Raw genomic sequence first — 18,596 nt, 5'->3', positions numbered from 1 at the left:
AGCAAGTTCCCAAGAAAACGTTCAGAACTTTCAGGAATATGTTGAACAATCCTGGTGCTTGGTTTGTTTCCCAAATGGTGCCGAACTGCTCTTTGAAAAACTGGTACTTAATGGTTATCCTTAGTGGTGGAGTATGGGAATAAACTGAGTCCTGAGGGCTGGACTTGAAGGAGCTGATGATGCTTTCAGGACCACATTGAAACAAATATTTAGCATGCAACAGAAGAGTAAATTTGAAAGGCCAAGTCCCAATATGAATTAACCCACAGGTCACTATGGCATTAAGTCCTGGGACAGTGAGCAGAGACAAAAACAGCAACTGTGGATTCATTCATTGTAACAGCACAGTCACCACTTTATTGTGCAAAGAGGAAAATTAACTAACTTTTTTCAAACACCCACAATACACAGCTATAAAGTCTCATGATATTTTCACTAAAACAGTTGTTGCTGGTTAAAAATTAGTGTTTTCCTTACGACCACAGAATAAGCCCTGGTAGTGAAACAGAAAACCAGGTATATATAATAAGGAACAGAATCAAGCATAACTACCGAAAGAGCCATTAACCCCATGCACCCTTTCACCATTCTCTCCACCATGATGCAATTCTCTCTGAGCCTGGCACACTGAAATAGTAGAATGTCCCTGGAAGGAATTTTAGATCTGGTTAAAAGAACTAGATCGACACAGTCTAAAAGGACACATGACTCTCTCAATGGTCCAAGTACTGACCTGCTGTGATCAGAGATGTGACTCAGTTGCTTAGTTCAGATCAAGATCTGAATCCAAACTTCTCAAAAGCCTGGGGATATCTGGATTTGGTATTCCAGTTCAACTCATGCAGGGACCTTCTAACACCGCTAGCCTGGCTTGTGAAATTCAGATTTGGATATTAGAGCTGGCGAGAGCCCTCAAACTGTTATGCTTATAAGAAGCAGGGATAAAAATGTTATTACAGCAAATCAACCAGAAAACAGAAATGAGTTGTTCTGCACTGAGTGCCGTATGGCATTTTACATATAATTAGATAAGTACTTTGGCTGTGCATTTTATAACCCACCCCCCAGCTCCTGACAGAACTCCTCACAGATAAACAGCTCAATCATGATGCTCTTGGCTGTCATTTTATAAAATGTATCGATGGCTTCAGAGGAATATGATTTTAATAATTTAAGAAAACAAAGCTTTAATTTTGTTCCATCAGTTTAACTTCCTTTATAGTTTGAACTGAAAATCAATACGATTAGCAAAAGTGCAACTGTAATGCTTTTCTGTAAAGAACAGCTGTGTTATACTTCTTTCAGTGCATAAACCCTTTTATAAAGGAATTTGCTTCAAGCAGTAAATCTAAATTCTCCGGTGTGAATGAAGCCGACTAGATATCCTTCAAACACTTTCCAGATCATACCAAATCTCATAACAATTCAATGCTCTTTTCTTTACAAGTAAGACAACAACCCTCTGTATACTAATGCTTTCTGTAGGCAAACTCAACCTCTTACATTAACACATACACCAGGCCTGCAGATATTTTTCCTTAAAGTATTTTAGGCTTCCAGAGAGACAGACGTATTAGACAGATTCCCAAGTGCTTTTAGTAAATGCCATTTATCTACTGCAGGGCCACACACAGAATTGTACCCTTCAGACAGAATGGTTTCTCCAAGAGAGCAGTAAAAATGCTGCCTCCCAAAGATCTTCGTACTCCAGATTTGCCAAAAAGCACGTCTTCATCTTAGTTTCTACCCTGCTTCTGTCCACCAGTCCATCCATCAGTAAAGTGGCTGCCGATTGGTGAAGAAGCCAGCCAGTCATCTTGTCTAAATTCAGACTCTTTGGGACTAGAATATTTTCACCCCAGAGGCTTAAGTGAAGCACATTAGCTGCAACTCGAGCAGACAGTCTCTGAAATGAGAAGTGAAAGATCAGCTGAACGCCGTGAAAGGTGTTAGAACAGACACGTAAGATGTATACTATTGAAATGCTCCCAACCATCTTCTCATCTCACAGAACATTCACTTCTAACTGAAAGCCTTTTTGGGGCTGTTGCTGTCCGGCTACTATACTTGAGCTCCCAATTCACTCAAGTTCCTTTACATGCCACCCTTTCACAATATAACTTCGCTGTAATATGCAAAGAAGTGTCAGGTACCAAGTTCTTTATATTGCATCACACTTTCATTGAAGTCCTGCGATAGCTTTCTATTATTACCACCAACACAGCACTTGGGAGCCCTAGTCATGGTCAAGGACCCCATTGCGCTAGGCACTGTACAACCATTTTATCACAATACTCTCAGGAAAGTGACTGCTACGCAACTGACACCCTGTTAAAACCCCACTCACGACAATAGCTGCAAGGTCTCTCACCTTGTTGGGATCCCGCTGAAGTAGCATCTTTACCACCCGCTTCACATCGAAGGGCACAGTATCTGGCAGTGCTGGGAGCTGGTCTTCTTGGTAGCTTCTACTTTCCAGAGAGGACCTTCCTTGGCCATAGAAAGGATTACACAGTCCAAGGATTTCATACGCTATCGCTCCAACTGCCCATGCGTCTGCTTTACTGTAGTCAATCAGGACACCTGGACCTGGTATTGCTGTGACCACCTGCATCAGAGAGACCATAGGAAATATATGGGAAGGTAGGAATACACAGCACAAGTTCGTTTAACCTTTTGATAAATCTACTTCTATTCATCAGGTCAGCATTTCCATGGTCATGAATTCAGTTCTTACCTCTGACTAAAGCTTGCACCCAGTTTAATATTTATAGGGATATATTACTTGGGCAGCTGAAGAGGGACTCCAGATAGTGGCCTTATAAAGGGACCATGTGTTCCATTTCACACAGCATGAAAGCCGAAAGTATCCCTGCCCAGTATACCGGTGCCAGGCGAGGGATCCCTTACCATATGTTAAGACTACTGGTAACGGGGGAGTATCAAACTAGTAGTTATTCCTCTGCACCCACCCAGAGGATGCAGATGAATAACTACTAGTTTGATAATAATGCAAGAATTGCTACACAGATGCTGTGTAGGAGAACTCATTGTTCTGAGACCCTTGTAAAAGCTAAGCAGAAGAGGGCATATGAATGGAAGGCAGCCAAATTTGGAATTTCGTACTTTTATGTGTAAGACCAACTACCACCTTGTAACACTGATTTTTTCTCCCATTTTCAGTTGCTCAAGATACCAATGGGAGATTGACCAGTGCAGAGTTCTGTAATGGTGTTCTCTTGCTGAATTCATCAGATGTGGTCGCCCCATCTCAGAAAAGATATATTGGACTTGGAAAAGGTTCAAAAAAGGGCAACAAAAATGATTAGGGGTATGGAACGGCTGCCGTATGAGGAGAGATTAATAAGACTGGGACTTTTCAGCTTGGAAAAGAGAGGATTAAGGGGGAGATATGATAGAGGTCTATAAAATCATGGCTGGTGTGGAGAAAGTAAATAAGGAAGTGTTATTTACTCCTTCTCATAACATAAGAACTAGGGGCCACCAAATGAAATTAATAGGCAGCAAGTTTAAAACAAACAAAAGAAAGTATTTTTTCATATAACGCACAGTCAACCTGTGGAACTCCTTGCCAGAGGATGTTGTGAAGACCAAGACTATAACAGGGTTCCAAAAAGAACTAGATAAGTTCCTGGAGGATAGGTCCATCAATGGCTGTTAGCCAGGATGGGCAGGGATGATGTCCCTAGCCTCTGTTTGCCAGAAGCTGGGAATGGGCAACAGGGGATGGATCATCTGATGATTCCTGTTCTGTTCATTCCCTCTGGGGCACCTGGCACTGGCCACTGTCGGAAGACAGGATACTGGGCTAGATGGACCATTGTCTGACCCAGTGTGCCCATTCTGATGTTCTTATCAGAGACATTTAACCACATGGTAGTGCCAATTAACCAGACCATGAGTCCTCTAAGCAATGCTATTGGAGATGGCACTCCATGGCCGGAAGTTCTGTGGGGAGATAAACTAGACAGACAATGCCACACCCACAACAACCTGTAGCAGCCAACATAGCAAGTTAGTGGACATAGTATTAGGCAAGAATGGCAAGATAACCAATAATGAAAAGGCTTTTACCAAGTATTGACTAATATGGATGTGTTTGAATCGCATTCAAATTTCTCATCTTGTGGTGGGGAAGGTATATAGGGCAAAGGGGAAGGTTTGGTGTTCCCCAAATCCATTACTTTGGACCTAATCCTGCTTTATGTTAATGGACTTTACTGGATCCTATACTTCCAACAGCACTACACATATGTAACTACCTAATACAGGCTATAATTAGTTACTGAGACTCATACGCATGAGGACTTACCTCAGGTGCCATAAGACAGCCATTGCCTCCCCGATCCACATACCAGCTGGTGAAAGGCAATCTCAAGCCAATATTTTCATCCGCCAAACAGCAACCAAAGTCTGTGATCACCAGCCAGGGACAGCCAGCTGTAAACATCACAGGTTAACAAAGTTAGCACCCAATTGAGATGCGCAGTGTATATTACTTGGCCATATTAAATACCACACATCATATTAGAAAACTGACTATTAATCAGCACAAGCAGTCTCATTCCTTACAGGAATCTATATTACTACAGGCCATTTCTGCATCTCCTCTCTTCAGTATTACAAGTCAGAACACTGGTGACATATGTAAAGTAAAACGTTTGCCCATTTCTCTGTATAAGGAATTAGTTATCCATTCAGAGTTTTCACAGACACCTCAGTGAGTCTCCCAAATTCTGCAGCCTGGGACCCACACTCCACACATACTTTCAGTTTCTGAGGCTGCATGAAGCAAAACACTCTTGTTCATTTAAACAGCTTCCATCGTAACTTGGACACCCAGTGAGTGAGGTATAGTACAAATGTACAGCAGAGGTGGGCAGAACGGAAGCATATTCCTACATCCAAAATGCAGTGTAAGAATTAGAGCTGCTGCTGAGTGATAAGGGAAAAGAGACGGGTGTGCCAGGTCTGACTGAGTCCCACTCTGACTTCAGAGAAGATACACAAGGTTATGAATTAATCAGGGATGGAAGGAATCTTTGGTCCTTTTTTTTTTTTTTAAATCTGTAGCAGATACAGAGTCAGCGAGCTGGCAAATGTTTGAGCTAGTTAATGGTTACTCTCCTGATGACAAGTCAAACATTGCAAAACAGAACAATTGATTTCCAGAGACTGAAGTTTTAATCATTACCATCTGCATTCAGTATAGTTTTAACAAGGCTTCAAGAAAACGAAACCTATGTTAGTAGGACCTCCAAAAATCTTCTACAGCAGGATTTTTAATTACACCGATCTAGGCACTCGCTAGTTGGTCGTTTGAATCTCAGTCACACTGAATCAGTGCTCAGGTAATTAACATTTCAGTTAAAGAGAGTGACACCAAAACAACAAAATGTTGTTCCCTCTGGTCTCAGCTAATGTGTAATGATCCAAAGGTGCAATATCATTAACCTATCTCTGCTGTGGGATTTCAGGAGTTGCTCAGTGCTGCCTGGCAAGTTACGATGACAGAGACCATGGGCATGGAGCTAATGCATCAGAAATGTTGCAGTGCAGGCTAGTGCATACCCTTCTGCTCTCTGTTTAAGCAGTCATTCACTTCGTAATTTTTGCAACATATCTTGTTAACAGTGCTTTGTCCTTATCTAGCACCTTTCATCTGATGATCTCCAAGCATGTAACAGACACTGAACAAACATCACAACACCCCCGTGAGGCTGGGAAGCATTATCTCCATTTTACTGATGGGAAAACTGAGGCACAGAGAGGATAAGTGACTTTCCCGTATGTCACAACAGCAGCATGTGGTAGTGCCAAGAACAGAACCTAGGAGTCTCAACTCCCCCTAAACAAAGGCTGTAACATCTAGGCTCACTTCCTTCCCCATTAAACACCGTGGATGAGATTTGCAAAACCATCTAAGGCTATGTCTACACTACCGCGGGATCGACGCTCTGGCGATTGATGTACTGGGAGTCAATTTAGCGGGTCTAGTGAAGACCCACTAAATCAATAGCAGAGCGCTCTCCGGTCGATCCCTTTACTCCACCAAGAATGAGAGAAGTAAGGTAATTCGCGGTGTAGACACCGCAGTAAGTTGACCTAAGCTACATTGACTCCAGCTACGTTATTCACATAGCTAGAGTCGTGTAACTTAAGTTGACTTACCACAATAGTGTAGACATAACCTAAGTGACTTAGTAGCACAAGTCCCATTACAAGTCAAATTATTTTTGTAAACTCCCTATTCATCTCCAGCTGGACTCAGCAAGCTACATACCAGAATCCAATTCAACTAGGATATTGTCAGATTTTAAATCTCTGTGTGCTATTCCATGTCGAACAAGGTGATCCACTCCTTCTAATAACTGTAAGATCATCAAGGTGCTGAGGTGAGCATCTGAATTCCTCTCGCTCAAGTACTGGCGCAGGGTGCATGGATAACTAGACAGATTGAGAAAGACAATATTTGATTCAGTATTCTACTGCTGTAAAGAAAATATTCAGTTCAACATTAGTGGCACCTGCCTGGAGATACTTCACTGTTACATTTACTAACTTCTCTCTACACATCCCAAATTCCTTAACCAACCTCAATCCCTCCTCATCCCCAGTACACAAAAACATCTGCTCATGTTTTGCCACATGGCATACTATCTGAAATCTGGCCTCTCCATCAGGGCTTCCATACTTCTAGAACTGGAAATAAAAGCATCCTCTCTAAAAGTAGGAGGCTCACAGGGTGTACAATGAGATTTCTGAGGTATTTTATTTGCAAAGGGTTCTTCTGTATCCTCCTTTGTATTCTGAAGGAAAGAGAGGGAAGTGTGTTATTACAGAACGGACAGACTTGGTGGGAAGGGATATGATTCAGAGAAGGGAGAGTTTTTCTGGAGCCAGGTTGGTCAAAATAGCAAAAAGTGGGGGAAATGGAGATATCCCCCTACAAAGCGTTTTATAAAACTGGAGGGATAATTTGGAGCCTAATGGTTGTGTCTCAACTGAAAAGCAACAGCTGATCAGAAAGAAAGAGAAAGCCCAGAGTTACTGGGTCCTGATGAGTCACTTTTACTTTAACTTTGCCTTCGTGCGCAGCTGAGAAGGTAGTGCTGGAGAACCAGAATATCTGAAAAGTGTTTGAAGTTTCTAAAATGAGTTAATTAAAGTAATTCTTAAAAAGAACAATTAGCCTTCATTGTTTGATAAGAGTTAAAACCTCAGGAACGGGGAAAGATCACAGGATATTTCTTAAAGGGTGCTTTGATCCGTGGCAAATGAGCCAGGCCAAGACTTCACAAGGCCTTGTGCTGCCTATCTGGCATCTGTGGACTACAGAGCCTCGCAGCACAGTCACACTCGAAATCTGAGTAACTTACAAAACTCATCTCTACCTACTTCTTCATCACTAAGAAGAGCGTGCGGCTGTGACCGATCCCACTGGGGTTCAGACTTAATGGGAGAACATCTGGATAGTCCACATAGGCTCCAGGTAGCAGAGGAACTGAGGATGTAAAAGCTCGGATCACCTGGATTATATTCGGATGAGGTTCCAACCTCCTCTTCCCAAAGACAGGTCTCCTGTTTCAATATAATTTGTGTATCACATTAGACAAAGACATTAAAACCCAACAGGTATGGTAGGATGGTGAATTACAGACACTTTCATTTTTGGTATTCTTACTAAAATCATATTTTCATGAATATAGCACTTTTCCTCCTAAAGGATCCCAAAGCAGTTTATAATCTCACTCATGCTAAAACAAACAACGTTGGCAAAAACAACAAGGAGTCTGGTGGCACCTTAAAGACTAACAGATTTATTTGGGCATAAGCTTTCGTGAGTAACAACCTCACTTCTTCAGATGCAAGTTACAGTTAAGGTTAGAAAGTGCAGTTCAAAACGAGATGTACCTTAAAAGTGTCTGTAAAACATACTCAACCACTCTCAAACATGAAAAGCTCTGGATACCACAAGTTTACAAACAATTCGAACAATTGTTCAACAGAAACTTTCCTAACCAAGCCCCCAATTCTGCAAACTAATCCATACAGGCAGGTTCCTGCACTCACATGAAATCCCACTGACTTCAACAGGGGTCCACAAAGTAGATTCACTGCCTATATGGAGTCCCATTGAGAAAAACAGAGCTCCATACAGACACCGGCATTTGCCGGCACGACTCAAGACTTCTTGCAAATCCCCACTCCTATTGTTATTAGTGGACAATCCACTGCAGATCAAGGGTAGTCAATGGACTCTAGTTTTATAGACCTAACCCACTGACCATAATTAAAACTATAATTTGGCTCTTTCCACCAAATGTATTAGATTCCCTTGCTCTAATGACCCAAAACAATCAACTACTATTTTCTACAAGGTGCAGTTTAACGTTACACCAGTAGAGGGCATTCAAAACATTTATTTTATTGGCTATTTTAAAAAAGGATTACATTGAGAAAACAGAATTTTCCACAAATTTGATTGCTGAACATGAGCCAACAGTTGCCTACATTAGAAAATAAACCCCATCGAGAATGATTAAAAACAAAATGTAACCCTTCATTTTACTCCAAAATAACCCTTTAAGTGCTAGTGTTCTAAATTATTAACAGAGGAGAAGAGTTAGTGAAAGAGACCTGACTCTCAATAAGATTAAGGAGAAAACTAGGACTGGCTTTGAAAAAAAAATGAATTTATTACTGGAAGCCCATCAAGATCAAGGGGATACCAAACCAGGAAATCTATTCTTTGATGTACACAGTAAGTGCCCATTAAAATGAAGGAAAGTTATGCTCATGTATCTAGAGCAAAACAGACCTCTCTTTCCTCTCATCCCCTGAATGCAAAATATCTGTCTGGTTTGTCTGTTACACTCCTAGGCTAGCTACATACCTATCAGTGTTTATTATTTATTTGTACTGGCAGCAGAGGTGTATTTGAAATTTAAAACAGATGATCTGGATTCTGGACTACATTGTTTAAACTGGAAAAAAAACAACAGCTTTTTTAAAAGGACACCGATTAAAAAAAACAAAACAACACTTTCCTGTGTTCACATCTTAGATGACACAACTGAAAGAGTTTTAAAATTCTAATTTACTTTCCCGTATTTATTGACTTTTCTCTTTGTTCAGTATGTGAAAACAGAGTAAGCCATATTCACTTTTGTTTCTGGCCAGTATTGAGTAAACTTCATTGACATGTTGTTGTTATTATTAATTACCGGTACTACCGCAGCACCTAGGGGTCCCACTCACAGGCCAGAAACCCATTATGCTAGGCGCTGTACAAACGAAGAACAAACAGATATGGTGGTATTCTCTCCTCCAAATCACTATGAACTAATTCTCCAAAACCGTGTACTTTCAGAGGTGCCATCATTTAGTTGCAATGTACAACAGAGGTCCTGACCACTTGTGGTCACTAATAATTTCATGGCCTTTTTTCTTTTTTTTTTTTTGCAAGTATAGAAGAGTTAGAAGAGTCAACCCCAGTATTCTGGCCAAGGTCCAGACTGAGTGATTAAATCCTGCCCTCATTACATCCCCTACGTAGCATCAACTGGATGCAGTCTTTTTTCTTAACGTCCTCTATTTAGATTCTCTGAAGTATGCCTGTGCACTCTAAACCACTGCTGAATTTCAAAGGTCTGATGAAGTGATTTCCACACATATTGTACAAACATACAAGTACAATGAGGAAAACGTGTAAGCCACATTGGGATTTGGATGAAAGGTGCCTCAGATCCCGAATGTATCAGTACTGTTCCATCTTTTGGGGGGATTTTAGTGATGGCAGTCACTACTGCAGGGAAACACAGCACCCTGAACTCAGGTCTTGATAGGCATGCGAAAGGGAACGTTGATTTTCCAATTTTTTGTATCTGAAATTTATGGGCTTCACAACTTCTTATAATAAACTTGTGTTCTTAAAACATGCTAATAAAGGCTCTCTGATCACCTTTAAGGACCAATAAAAGCATCTACTAATAAAACATACCTGTGGCAAGCAACAGCTCCGTATTCCCCAGATAAGGCAGAACCACTCGCCGGAACGAGTTCCTGTCTCATGGTGCTGAGGATAGCTTCACTTGAAGAACCAGCCTACAACAGCAGTTAACATAGAACATTGTATTCAAACCTGAGCTTTAAAATCATCCAATCTAAATACTAAAACTGGAAGCAAATAACCCTGAAGCTGACGCTAAGTAAATTCAGACTAGAAAAAAGGGGTAATTTTTAACAGCACGGGTGTAGTGGGTTCCTCATCATTTGAAATTTTCAGAATAAAACTGGATGTCTTTCTAAAAAATATATGCTAGCTCAGCTACAAGATATGGGTTTGATTCAAGTTTCAGAGTAGCAGCCGTGTTAGTCTGTATCTGCAAAAAGAACAGTTAGTCTCTAAGGTGCCACAAGTACTCCTGTTCTTTTTGGGTTTGATTCAGGAATTACTGATTGAAATTCTATGGCCTTTGTTATGCTGGAGGTCAGAAGAGATGATCATAATGGTCCATTCCGGGTTTTAAAAAAAAAAAATCTATGAATCCCAACAGATTTAAGGAATCATTAGTTTGGAAGACTCCTCATGCACAGGCAGCGACTCTGTGAAAAAAATGGTGGACACTTAGTACCCACCAGCAGCCCCCCTATCAATGCCTCTCTTCCTCCCCAGTGCCTCCTGCCCGTCGGCGGGCCCCGCCGATCAGCACCTCCCTCCCCTTCCTGCACCTGCTGCCTGCCACGGATCAGCTGTTTCGCGGCATCAGGAGGCGCTGGAGGGAGGGGGCAGGAGCGAGGGCACAGCATGCTTGGGGGAGGGGGGCGGAACTGGGCGGGGAAGAGGTAGGACTGGAAGAGGTGGGGTGGGGGCGGAGCAGGGGTGGGAAGAAGCAGGGCCGCTGTGGGGCATTGGGGTGGAGTGGGGATGGGGCCTGGGGAGCACCCCCGGCAGGTTAGAAACTCGGTGCCTATGTCCTCATGTTCAGTTGTTTGCAGACTGGAATGGATACAGTGAATTTTCCATAGAGAAAAGAATGATAGCTCTCTGAGTCTCTGGGACAGTTACTTTGGGATATGGCTGATCACAGAATCATCTGGGCTGGAAGAAACTTATGAAAAGAGATCTGGTCCGCCCACCTAATTGTGCGGGGCCTCCAGTGGGTAATTTAGCTATCCAGCTTCCATGAAGTATTACTGGTTTCATACCTAAAATGTCCCCAGCAAATGGACATCTACGTTTTATCCTTCAGTACCTCGAAAAGCAGTGATTCCTCAAACTTCTTTAGCAGTGTTTTTCCATTTCCTGCTAGTTCTTAACGTTTCGCCAAGTTTCTCTTAATATTAAACATAATATTTTTTCCCAGAAAACACTGTCAATATTGTCAAGAAGCAACAGCCAAACCAGCAGTGACACACAAATGTCATGCTGATGCTGACTCCCACAGGAAGATTTTTGATGAGCATTAATTACGTCGCTGAGCGACTGTTCATTAACAATCTGTGTTTCCATTGCTATATATCAACAACTTTGTTCCAATGTACTAATCGGGCACAAAATAATTAGAGCTTTCAACGCATCGGTGGTAAACATTTCACTCAGACTTCGCAAGCGTCAAACAGGAAGTCTAAAGACTAACTCCTTACCGAAATGTTCCACATCATTTTGATGGCTAATGGGAAAGCAGCTCTTTGTGGGTTTGTTTGTATAGGTTTCGCTTCTGCAGCCTGGATCACTGAGCCGTGATCCCACTGTGGATCTGGACTCTTCCCTTCTAAAGGCTTGCTGTCTTCACTGCTTTGGTAGTTGGAAGACAAAGGAATAGCTGCTTCATATACAGCAGCACTGCACCCTTTCCCAATGGGCTGCCCAATAAGGTACTCTTCTAGTTTGAAGCCCTGCCAGCGGAAAGCGCTCAGTGGATCTTTCAGTGGCTTGTTCTTTCTGATAAATATGGTCTGAAAGGAAAGTGAAAAATCACTCAATTATTCAACACTTTAAAAAACAGAGAACTACTTTGCTATGGTATGTGCTCCAGGGTGTGCATACAAGTATACATACCACATGGCCAGCACAGTCGGCATTTGAAAGCTTTATATCTTCTATTATTTTAAACTACAATCCAGTTGGGCACTTACAAAACACATGGTGGATCCAATTTACAAACTCACGTCATCCAAATTCTGCATGTGCATGCTTCAGATTGGAATATAGGCACATAAAGCATATAATACTTTGTGCTTCTGTAGCACCCTTTATCTGAGGATCTCAAAGCATTGTATAAATATTAAGCTCCAAAGCAGCATAAGGTAAGTAAATTATTATCCATACCCTACAAGTGAAGGGACAACAGCCAGGTTCACACTAGAAACTTTTGCTGGCAGAGCAATGCCAGTTAGGGATGTGATTTTTTTTTTGCAACTTTCTCTGCCCGCAAAAGCCTCGCTGTAGACACAGCTATACCAGTATAAAAAGTGCTTTTGCCAGTATCACTCATATTGCTTGCCGAACTGATAAGTTGTGCCGAGAAAAGCTCTTTGCAGGTACAGGCTGTGTCTACACTGCGAAGGTTTTGAGGGTATAGTTATCCAACAAGTTTTTATTTAAGGTGTTTTTCAGCCAGTACTACCGACAAATAAATGCGTTTGAACAGAAGAGGGAAAAGAAAAACATTTCATTCATCTACAACATAAGCAAATAAAGTCTGCAGAGAAAGGTCTGGCCAGCCTCTATAACAGGGATTTTTATTGTGCTTCACTCCCTCTCTGAATGAATAAAATGTTTAAAAATAAAACCTAGTTAAGAACAATGACAGATAGAATGCCAATGCCCTAAAGCTTTCATGGCAGGAGAAAATGATAGTTGGTTAGAGGAGAGAATCAATGCGGGGGAAATGTTTGGGGGTTGATGGAAAGAGACACAAAAAGGAGAAGAGGAAGAAGACTACGGGATCAGAAATTAAGAATTAAGACATTGAAGAAACAAGTTGTGATGAAGTGGGAATTTTCTGTAAAGTTTTTATGATGCCTAGGCATGCCTCAGTTTCCCTCCGAGTGTGGCATTGGTACCTGGTGGGTGCAAAAGGGTTAACAAAGCTCCTGGAACAGCACAAGAGACAGAAGGTGTGAGTGTGCCACCCTTGCTGTCTGGGAGGAATGAATCTAGTCCTTAAAGAACTGGCTCAAACTAATCCAAATCAACAGAGAGATGCCCCAACCACCAAACAATCAACACTTAACAGCAGGAAACCCTGGCAGGCGGGAATTGGGAACTGAGCTGGAGAATAAGGTGTCAGGTGACTGGAAAAACAGGAGCCTGGGCTGGGGAGACAAAAGGGGAACAAAGGGAGAGAGCCAGAGGAGTCCATCATAGCTTAGCTGGCTCATCATAGCACTGGTGTGACCAGGGTGAACTATATGGTTTAACTTAATTGCTTGGTGCTAACCTAAGGACTTCCAGATTCTGTAGGACCAGTAAATGGTTACTTGGGTTGGAAAGGCTTCTTGTGTCTCTGTAAATACTCCCTGAGAGCACTGGGCACTAAAGGGGCACAGTACAGGCCTCCCACAAGTCTGGCTTGGCTGGATTCCCTGCAGGGAGCCAGAGAGAGAGACAGGGAACAGTGGTGCCAGAGGCCCAGTCTTGGAGTCCCTGGGCCTTTCCCTATGGGTCCTTGGGGCCCAGTACACTAATGGGGTCGCGACAGGGGTATACCTCAGAAAGGAAAGGAAACTAAAACTCCAATCCTGCAATGAGACCTGCACAAGTACAGGAGTTGATATGCAAGGATGTGACTCCAATATCAGGGCCCAAGACCTCGTTTACATTAGGGCTGTCGATTAATCACATTAAAAAATGAATCGCGATTAATCGCACTCAAACAATACAAGACAAATTGAAATTTATTAAATATTTTGATGTTTTTCTACGTTTTCAAATATATCTCTTTCAATTGCAACACAGAATACAAAGTGTACAGTGCCCACTATATTATTTATTACAAATATTTGAACTGTAAAAATGATAAATAGTATTTTTCAATTCACCTCATACAAGTACTGTAGTGCAATCTCTTTATCATGAAAGTGCAACTTACAAATATATTTTTTTTGTTAAGTAACTGCCCTCAAAAACAAAACAATGTAAAACTTTAAAGCCTACAAGCTCACTCAGTCCTATTTCTTATTCAGCCAATCGCTAAGAGAAACAAGTTTGTTTACATTTATGGGAGATAATGCTGCCCACTTCTTAATTACAATGTCACCTGAAAGTGAGAACAGGCATTCACATGGCACTGTTGTAGCTGGCGTCGCAAAATATTTATGTGCCAAATTCAAATGCCTCTTCATGCTTCGGCCATCGTTCTAGAGAACATGCTTCCATGCTGATGACGCTCGTTAAAAAAGTAAGTGTTAATTAAATTTGTGACTGAACTCCTTGGGGGGAGAATTGTATGTCTCCTGCTCTGTTTTACCCACATTCTGCCATATATTGCATGTTATAGCTGTCTCGGATGATGACCCACCACATGTTGTTGGTTTTAAGAACACTTTCACTGCAAATCTGACAAAATGCAAAGAAGATACCATTGTGAAGCACTCGACCCAAGGTTTAAGAATCTGAAGTGCCTTCCAAAATCTGAGAGGAATGAGGTGTGGAGCATGCTTTCAGAAGCCTTAAAAAAGCAACATTCTGATGCAGAAACTACAGAACCCAAACCACCAAAAAAGAAAATCAACCTTCTGCTGGTGGCATTTGACTCAGATGATGAAAATGAACATGAGTTGGTCCGCACTGCTTTCGCTCGTTATTGAGCAGAACACGTCATCAGCATGGACGCATGTGCTCTAGAATGGTGGTTGAAGCATCAAGAGATATATGAATCTTTAGCGCATCTGGCATGTAAATATCTTGCGATGCCGGCTACAACAGTGCCGTGCAAACGCCTGTTCTCACTTTCAGGTGACATTGTAAACAAGAAGCAGGCAGCATTATCTTCTGCAAATGTAAACAAATTTGTTTGTCTGAGTGATTGGCTGAACAAGAAGTAGGACTGAGTGGAGTTGTGGGCTCTAAAGTTTTACACTGTTTTATTTTGAATGCAGGGTTTTTTTTGTACATAATGCTACATTTGTAAAAAGCAACAGAGGGTCCTGTGGCACCTTTAAGACTAACAGAAGTATTGGCAGCATAAGCTTTCGTGGGTAAGAACCTCACTTCTTCAGATGCAAGTACTTCTGAAGAAGTGAGGTTCTTACCCACGAAAGCTTATGCTCCCAATACTTCTGTTAGTCTTAAAGGTGCCACAGGACCCTCTGTTGCTTTTTACAGATTCAGACTAACACGGCTACCCCTCTGATAAATGCTACATTTGTAAGTTCAACTTTCACGATAAAGAGATTGCACTACAGTACTTGTATTAGGTGAATTGAAAATTACTATTTCTTTTGTTTTTTACAGTGCAAATATTTATAATAAAAATAAATATAAAGTGAGCACTGTACAGTTTGTATTCTGTGTTGTATTTGAAATATATTTCAAAATGTAGAAAACATCCAAAAATATTTAAATAAATGGTATTCTATTAATGTTTAATCGCACGTGATTAATTTTTTTAAATGCTTGACAGCTTTAGTTTACATACAAAGTCTCAACAGTTTCACTAAAGCTCTGAAGTTAAACCAATTTAATTAAAGCAACTTTGTGTGTAGACACTCTCATATCAGTTTAACTTAAACTAAAATAAAATAAACGGGAAAGTACAGTATTTAAGAAGTCAGGGGGAGAACAAGTTTACAAAATAATGGATGAGGATGGGGTGGGGGCAGTGGTAGAGGAAAAGGAAAACGCCTTGAGGAAGAGAGAAAAGGAGGTTTTATAGAAGTGTATTTAGAGCTGGTGAAAGGTACTGGTCTGATAGCCCGCAAAACTGTTAGTCTCCACTTATCTAGCATGGGCAGCGGCACCAGCGTGCCCTAGCATATAGGGACCCTCACCAGTTCTGGGAGGGCGGGGGTGGAATCTCAGTGCTAAGTCAGTCCTTAGCCCTGTTGCTTGGACCCCCACCCACTTACTATGCTTCTGTGCAAATGGGCCTAGTCCCCCAACACAAGACACATTCCTCCTCTGCCACTGGTACCTCGCCAGGAGACCAACACCTATGGGATCCCATGTCTCCCTGGACTGGAGATGCCCAAAGGACTAACTGGGATTTCCTTTTCTGGGACCCACGCTCCCTGGGGCTCAGTGTGGGAGGCGTCGGGCTCCTCCACTTGCCAGGACACTGTCTATGAGCTAACTGGCCCCTGGTCCCCCACACACCCCACAACGGGTCTCCTCAAGACACTGACAGGCAGATCCCTAGGACCCTGTCACCCCCACACCTCACCAGGCCTTTCTCACGAGCTGTGACCTGGGTCCCCCTCCAGGATCCCAGGCAGGGGGGCAGCCTGTGGTCGGTCACTTCCCCCAAAGGGGGGGCATTCCTGGGGTCAGCCCCTCCCCCAACAATCCCTTGGGGGGGGCAGCCTGGGGTCAGCCACTTCCCCAAAAGGGGGGGGGCATTCCTAGGGTCTCCCCCAACACTCCCTGGGGGGGCAGCCTGGGGTCAGCCACTTCCCCCAAAGGGGGGGCATTGCTGGGGTCAGCCCCCCAACACTCCCTGGGGGGGCAGCCTGGGGTCAGCCACTTCCCCCAAAGGGGGGGCATTGCTGGGGTCAGCCCCCCAACACTCCCTGGGGGGCATTGCTGGGGTCAGCCCCCCAACACTCCCTGGGGGGGCAGCCTGGGGTCAGCCACTTCCCCCAAAGGGGGGGCATTGCTGGGGCAGCCCCCCCAACACTCCCTGGGGGGGCAGCCTGGGGTCAGCCCCCCAACACTCCCTGGCCCCCGGGGTCGGTGCCCAGCAGGTCGCAGCCCGGGTGTCCCGTTCGCGGGCCGGGCCGGGCCGGTCTCCGCCCCGCTCCCGCACCTGGATGTGGCGGCAGGCGGAGGCGGCCTGTCTCTGCTCCTCCAGCCCCTGCTCCAGCAGCCCCAGCCCCAGCCCGAAGGCCAGGCTCAGGCCCCGGGCGCCCCGCGGGCCCCGCAGCAGCAGCTGCCGCCGGAGCCGCCCCGCCAGCCCGGACACCGACTCGCGGAAGAAGCGGTAGCGGGCGGGCGGCGGCGGCAGCCGGGGGGGCGCGGCGGGCAGCGGCCGGGGCAGCCCCCAGCGCAGGAGCAGCCCCCGGCCCAGCTGCAGCCCGCGGCCCAGAGCCTGTCGCAGCGCCATGGCCCCGCTCGGCAGCGCCCGCCTCGGCCTCGGCCTCCGCCTCGGCCCGGCCCCGGCCCTGGTTACCCGGGGACCCGCCCGCTGTGACGCGCCAGGCCCGGGCGGGTGTGTCAGTCGCTGCGAACGTGGAGTGTGTTGGGGGGGGGGTCACTGCGGGGAGGACCAGGCACAGGGTGCATGTGTATGTTTCACACTGGGTGCTGGGCGTGGTGTGTGTGTTACTCTGCGTACGGGTTGTGTGTGGTGTGTGTGTGTCACTGCGGGGAGGATCAGGCACAGGGTGCATGTATGTTTCACACTGGGTGCTGGGAGTGGTGTGTGTGTTACTCTGCGTACGGGTTGTGTGTGCTGGGCGTAGTGTGTGTCACTGCATATGGATTGTGTGTGCTGGGCATGGTGTGTGTGTGTCATTCTAAGTGCAGGTTGTTTGCTGGGCCTGGTATGTGTGTCGCTCTGGGTGCCGGGCATAGTGTGTGTGTGTTACTCTGAGTACGGGTTGTGTGTGCCAGGCTTAATGCTGTGTGTCACGCTGGGCCTGGGGTGTGTGCTCTGCATCAGGGTGGATAAAAATCATTGATTTAAAAAAAAAAATTTGTAATTGGATTTTTTTTATTTAAATAGGATTTTTTTGATAAAATGCTTTTTGCGGAAAAAACCTATCTAAAGATAGTTTTAATTAAGCTACATTATAGCTCAAAGATATCTCATCATGGAATAGGGATTATAAATTCTAATTCTATAGTATGAGACAATATAGTCATGTAATGTTTAAGAAAAGTTTTGTAAATGAGCTCTTAATAGTTCATGAATTAGGGACCCGATCTTATGGGGTTCCACAGGCTTCTGTATAGATTATTTAGGTTAATCTTTCTATCTACCTAATGGGACTCAGTGCTCAATCTAGAGATACCATCAGAGATGCTTAGTTTTGCAGTTCTCAAACTGTGGATGTGTGTCTCCAGAGGTAACATGCTTTTTTAACAGCAAAAAATGTTTTAAATAAATAAATAATATATAGAGGTGAGAAATAACAGACCTCAGTTCTATTGTCCCTCTGCAAATTTGTGTAACCAGAGTCAATCCCTCATCTCTCTCTAAAAGTAGAAAGTTTCAAAAAGTTCAATGACTAGAAGATTGTTGGGGGCGGAATAGATCTGAACATGGGGAATAAGTCTGGAGATAAACGTGAGAAGCGAGGGACATATGCTTGTTTTGTTAAAATAGTTGATGAAGAAAAAGATCCAGAATACTTAACATTGTTGTTTTAGTTAAAACAATTTAAATGTCTGTCTGGTGATGTTCTCT

At 43.7% G+C, this 18,596-nt stretch overlaps 1 protein-coding gene across 1 annotated transcript; it reads right to left on the bottom strand.

Annotated features, from left to right (window-relative positions):
• Positions 1 to 326: 326 nt before the first annotated feature.
• On the bottom strand, positions 327 to 17,334 carry PINK1 (PTEN induced kinase 1). The gene is made up of 8 exons (XM_054008861.1): positions 16,995 to 17,334; positions 11,671 to 11,982; positions 10,025 to 10,128; positions 7,420 to 7,602; positions 6,305 to 6,468; positions 4,334 to 4,461; positions 2,372 to 2,608; positions 327 to 1,906 (listed from the first exon to the last, which is right to left on the bottom strand). Exons 1-8 carry the CDS (start codon positions 17,289 to 17,291, stop codon positions 1,646 to 1,648), a joined length of 1,686 nt encoding a protein of 561 aa, XP_053864836.1. The 5' UTR covers positions 17,292 to 17,334; the 3' UTR covers positions 327 to 1,645.
• Positions 17,335 to 18,596: the final 1,262 nt, after the last annotated feature.

The sequence above is a fragment of the Malaclemys terrapin genome, chromosome 19 (genome assembly GCF_027887155.1).
Source record: "Malaclemys terrapin pileata isolate rMalTer1 chromosome 19, rMalTer1.hap1, whole genome shotgun sequence".
In the NCBI taxonomy this organism is placed as follows: Eukaryota; Metazoa; Chordata; order Testudines; family Emydidae; genus Malaclemys; species Malaclemys terrapin.
This window is presented reverse-complemented; position numbering and strand designations above follow the sequence as displayed.

What these genes read in the sequence shown, in the direction of transcription:
- PINK1 (XM_054008861.1), bottom strand. Translation starts at nt 17,291, where the DNA reads ATGGCGCTGCGACAGGCTCTGGGCCGCGGGCTGCAGCTGGGCCGGGGG. An exon ending in CTCTTCTTAGTGATGAAGAA is followed by an intron (nt 6,469 to 7,419) that starts GTAGGTAGAGAT and finishes CAATCTGTCTAG; the next exon opens with TTATCCATGCACCCTGCGCC. An exon ending in CCTAGTTGAATTGGATTCTG is followed by an intron (nt 4,462 to 6,304) that starts GTATGTAGCTTG and finishes TGATGTTTACAG; the next exon opens with CTGGCTGTCCCTGGCTGGTG.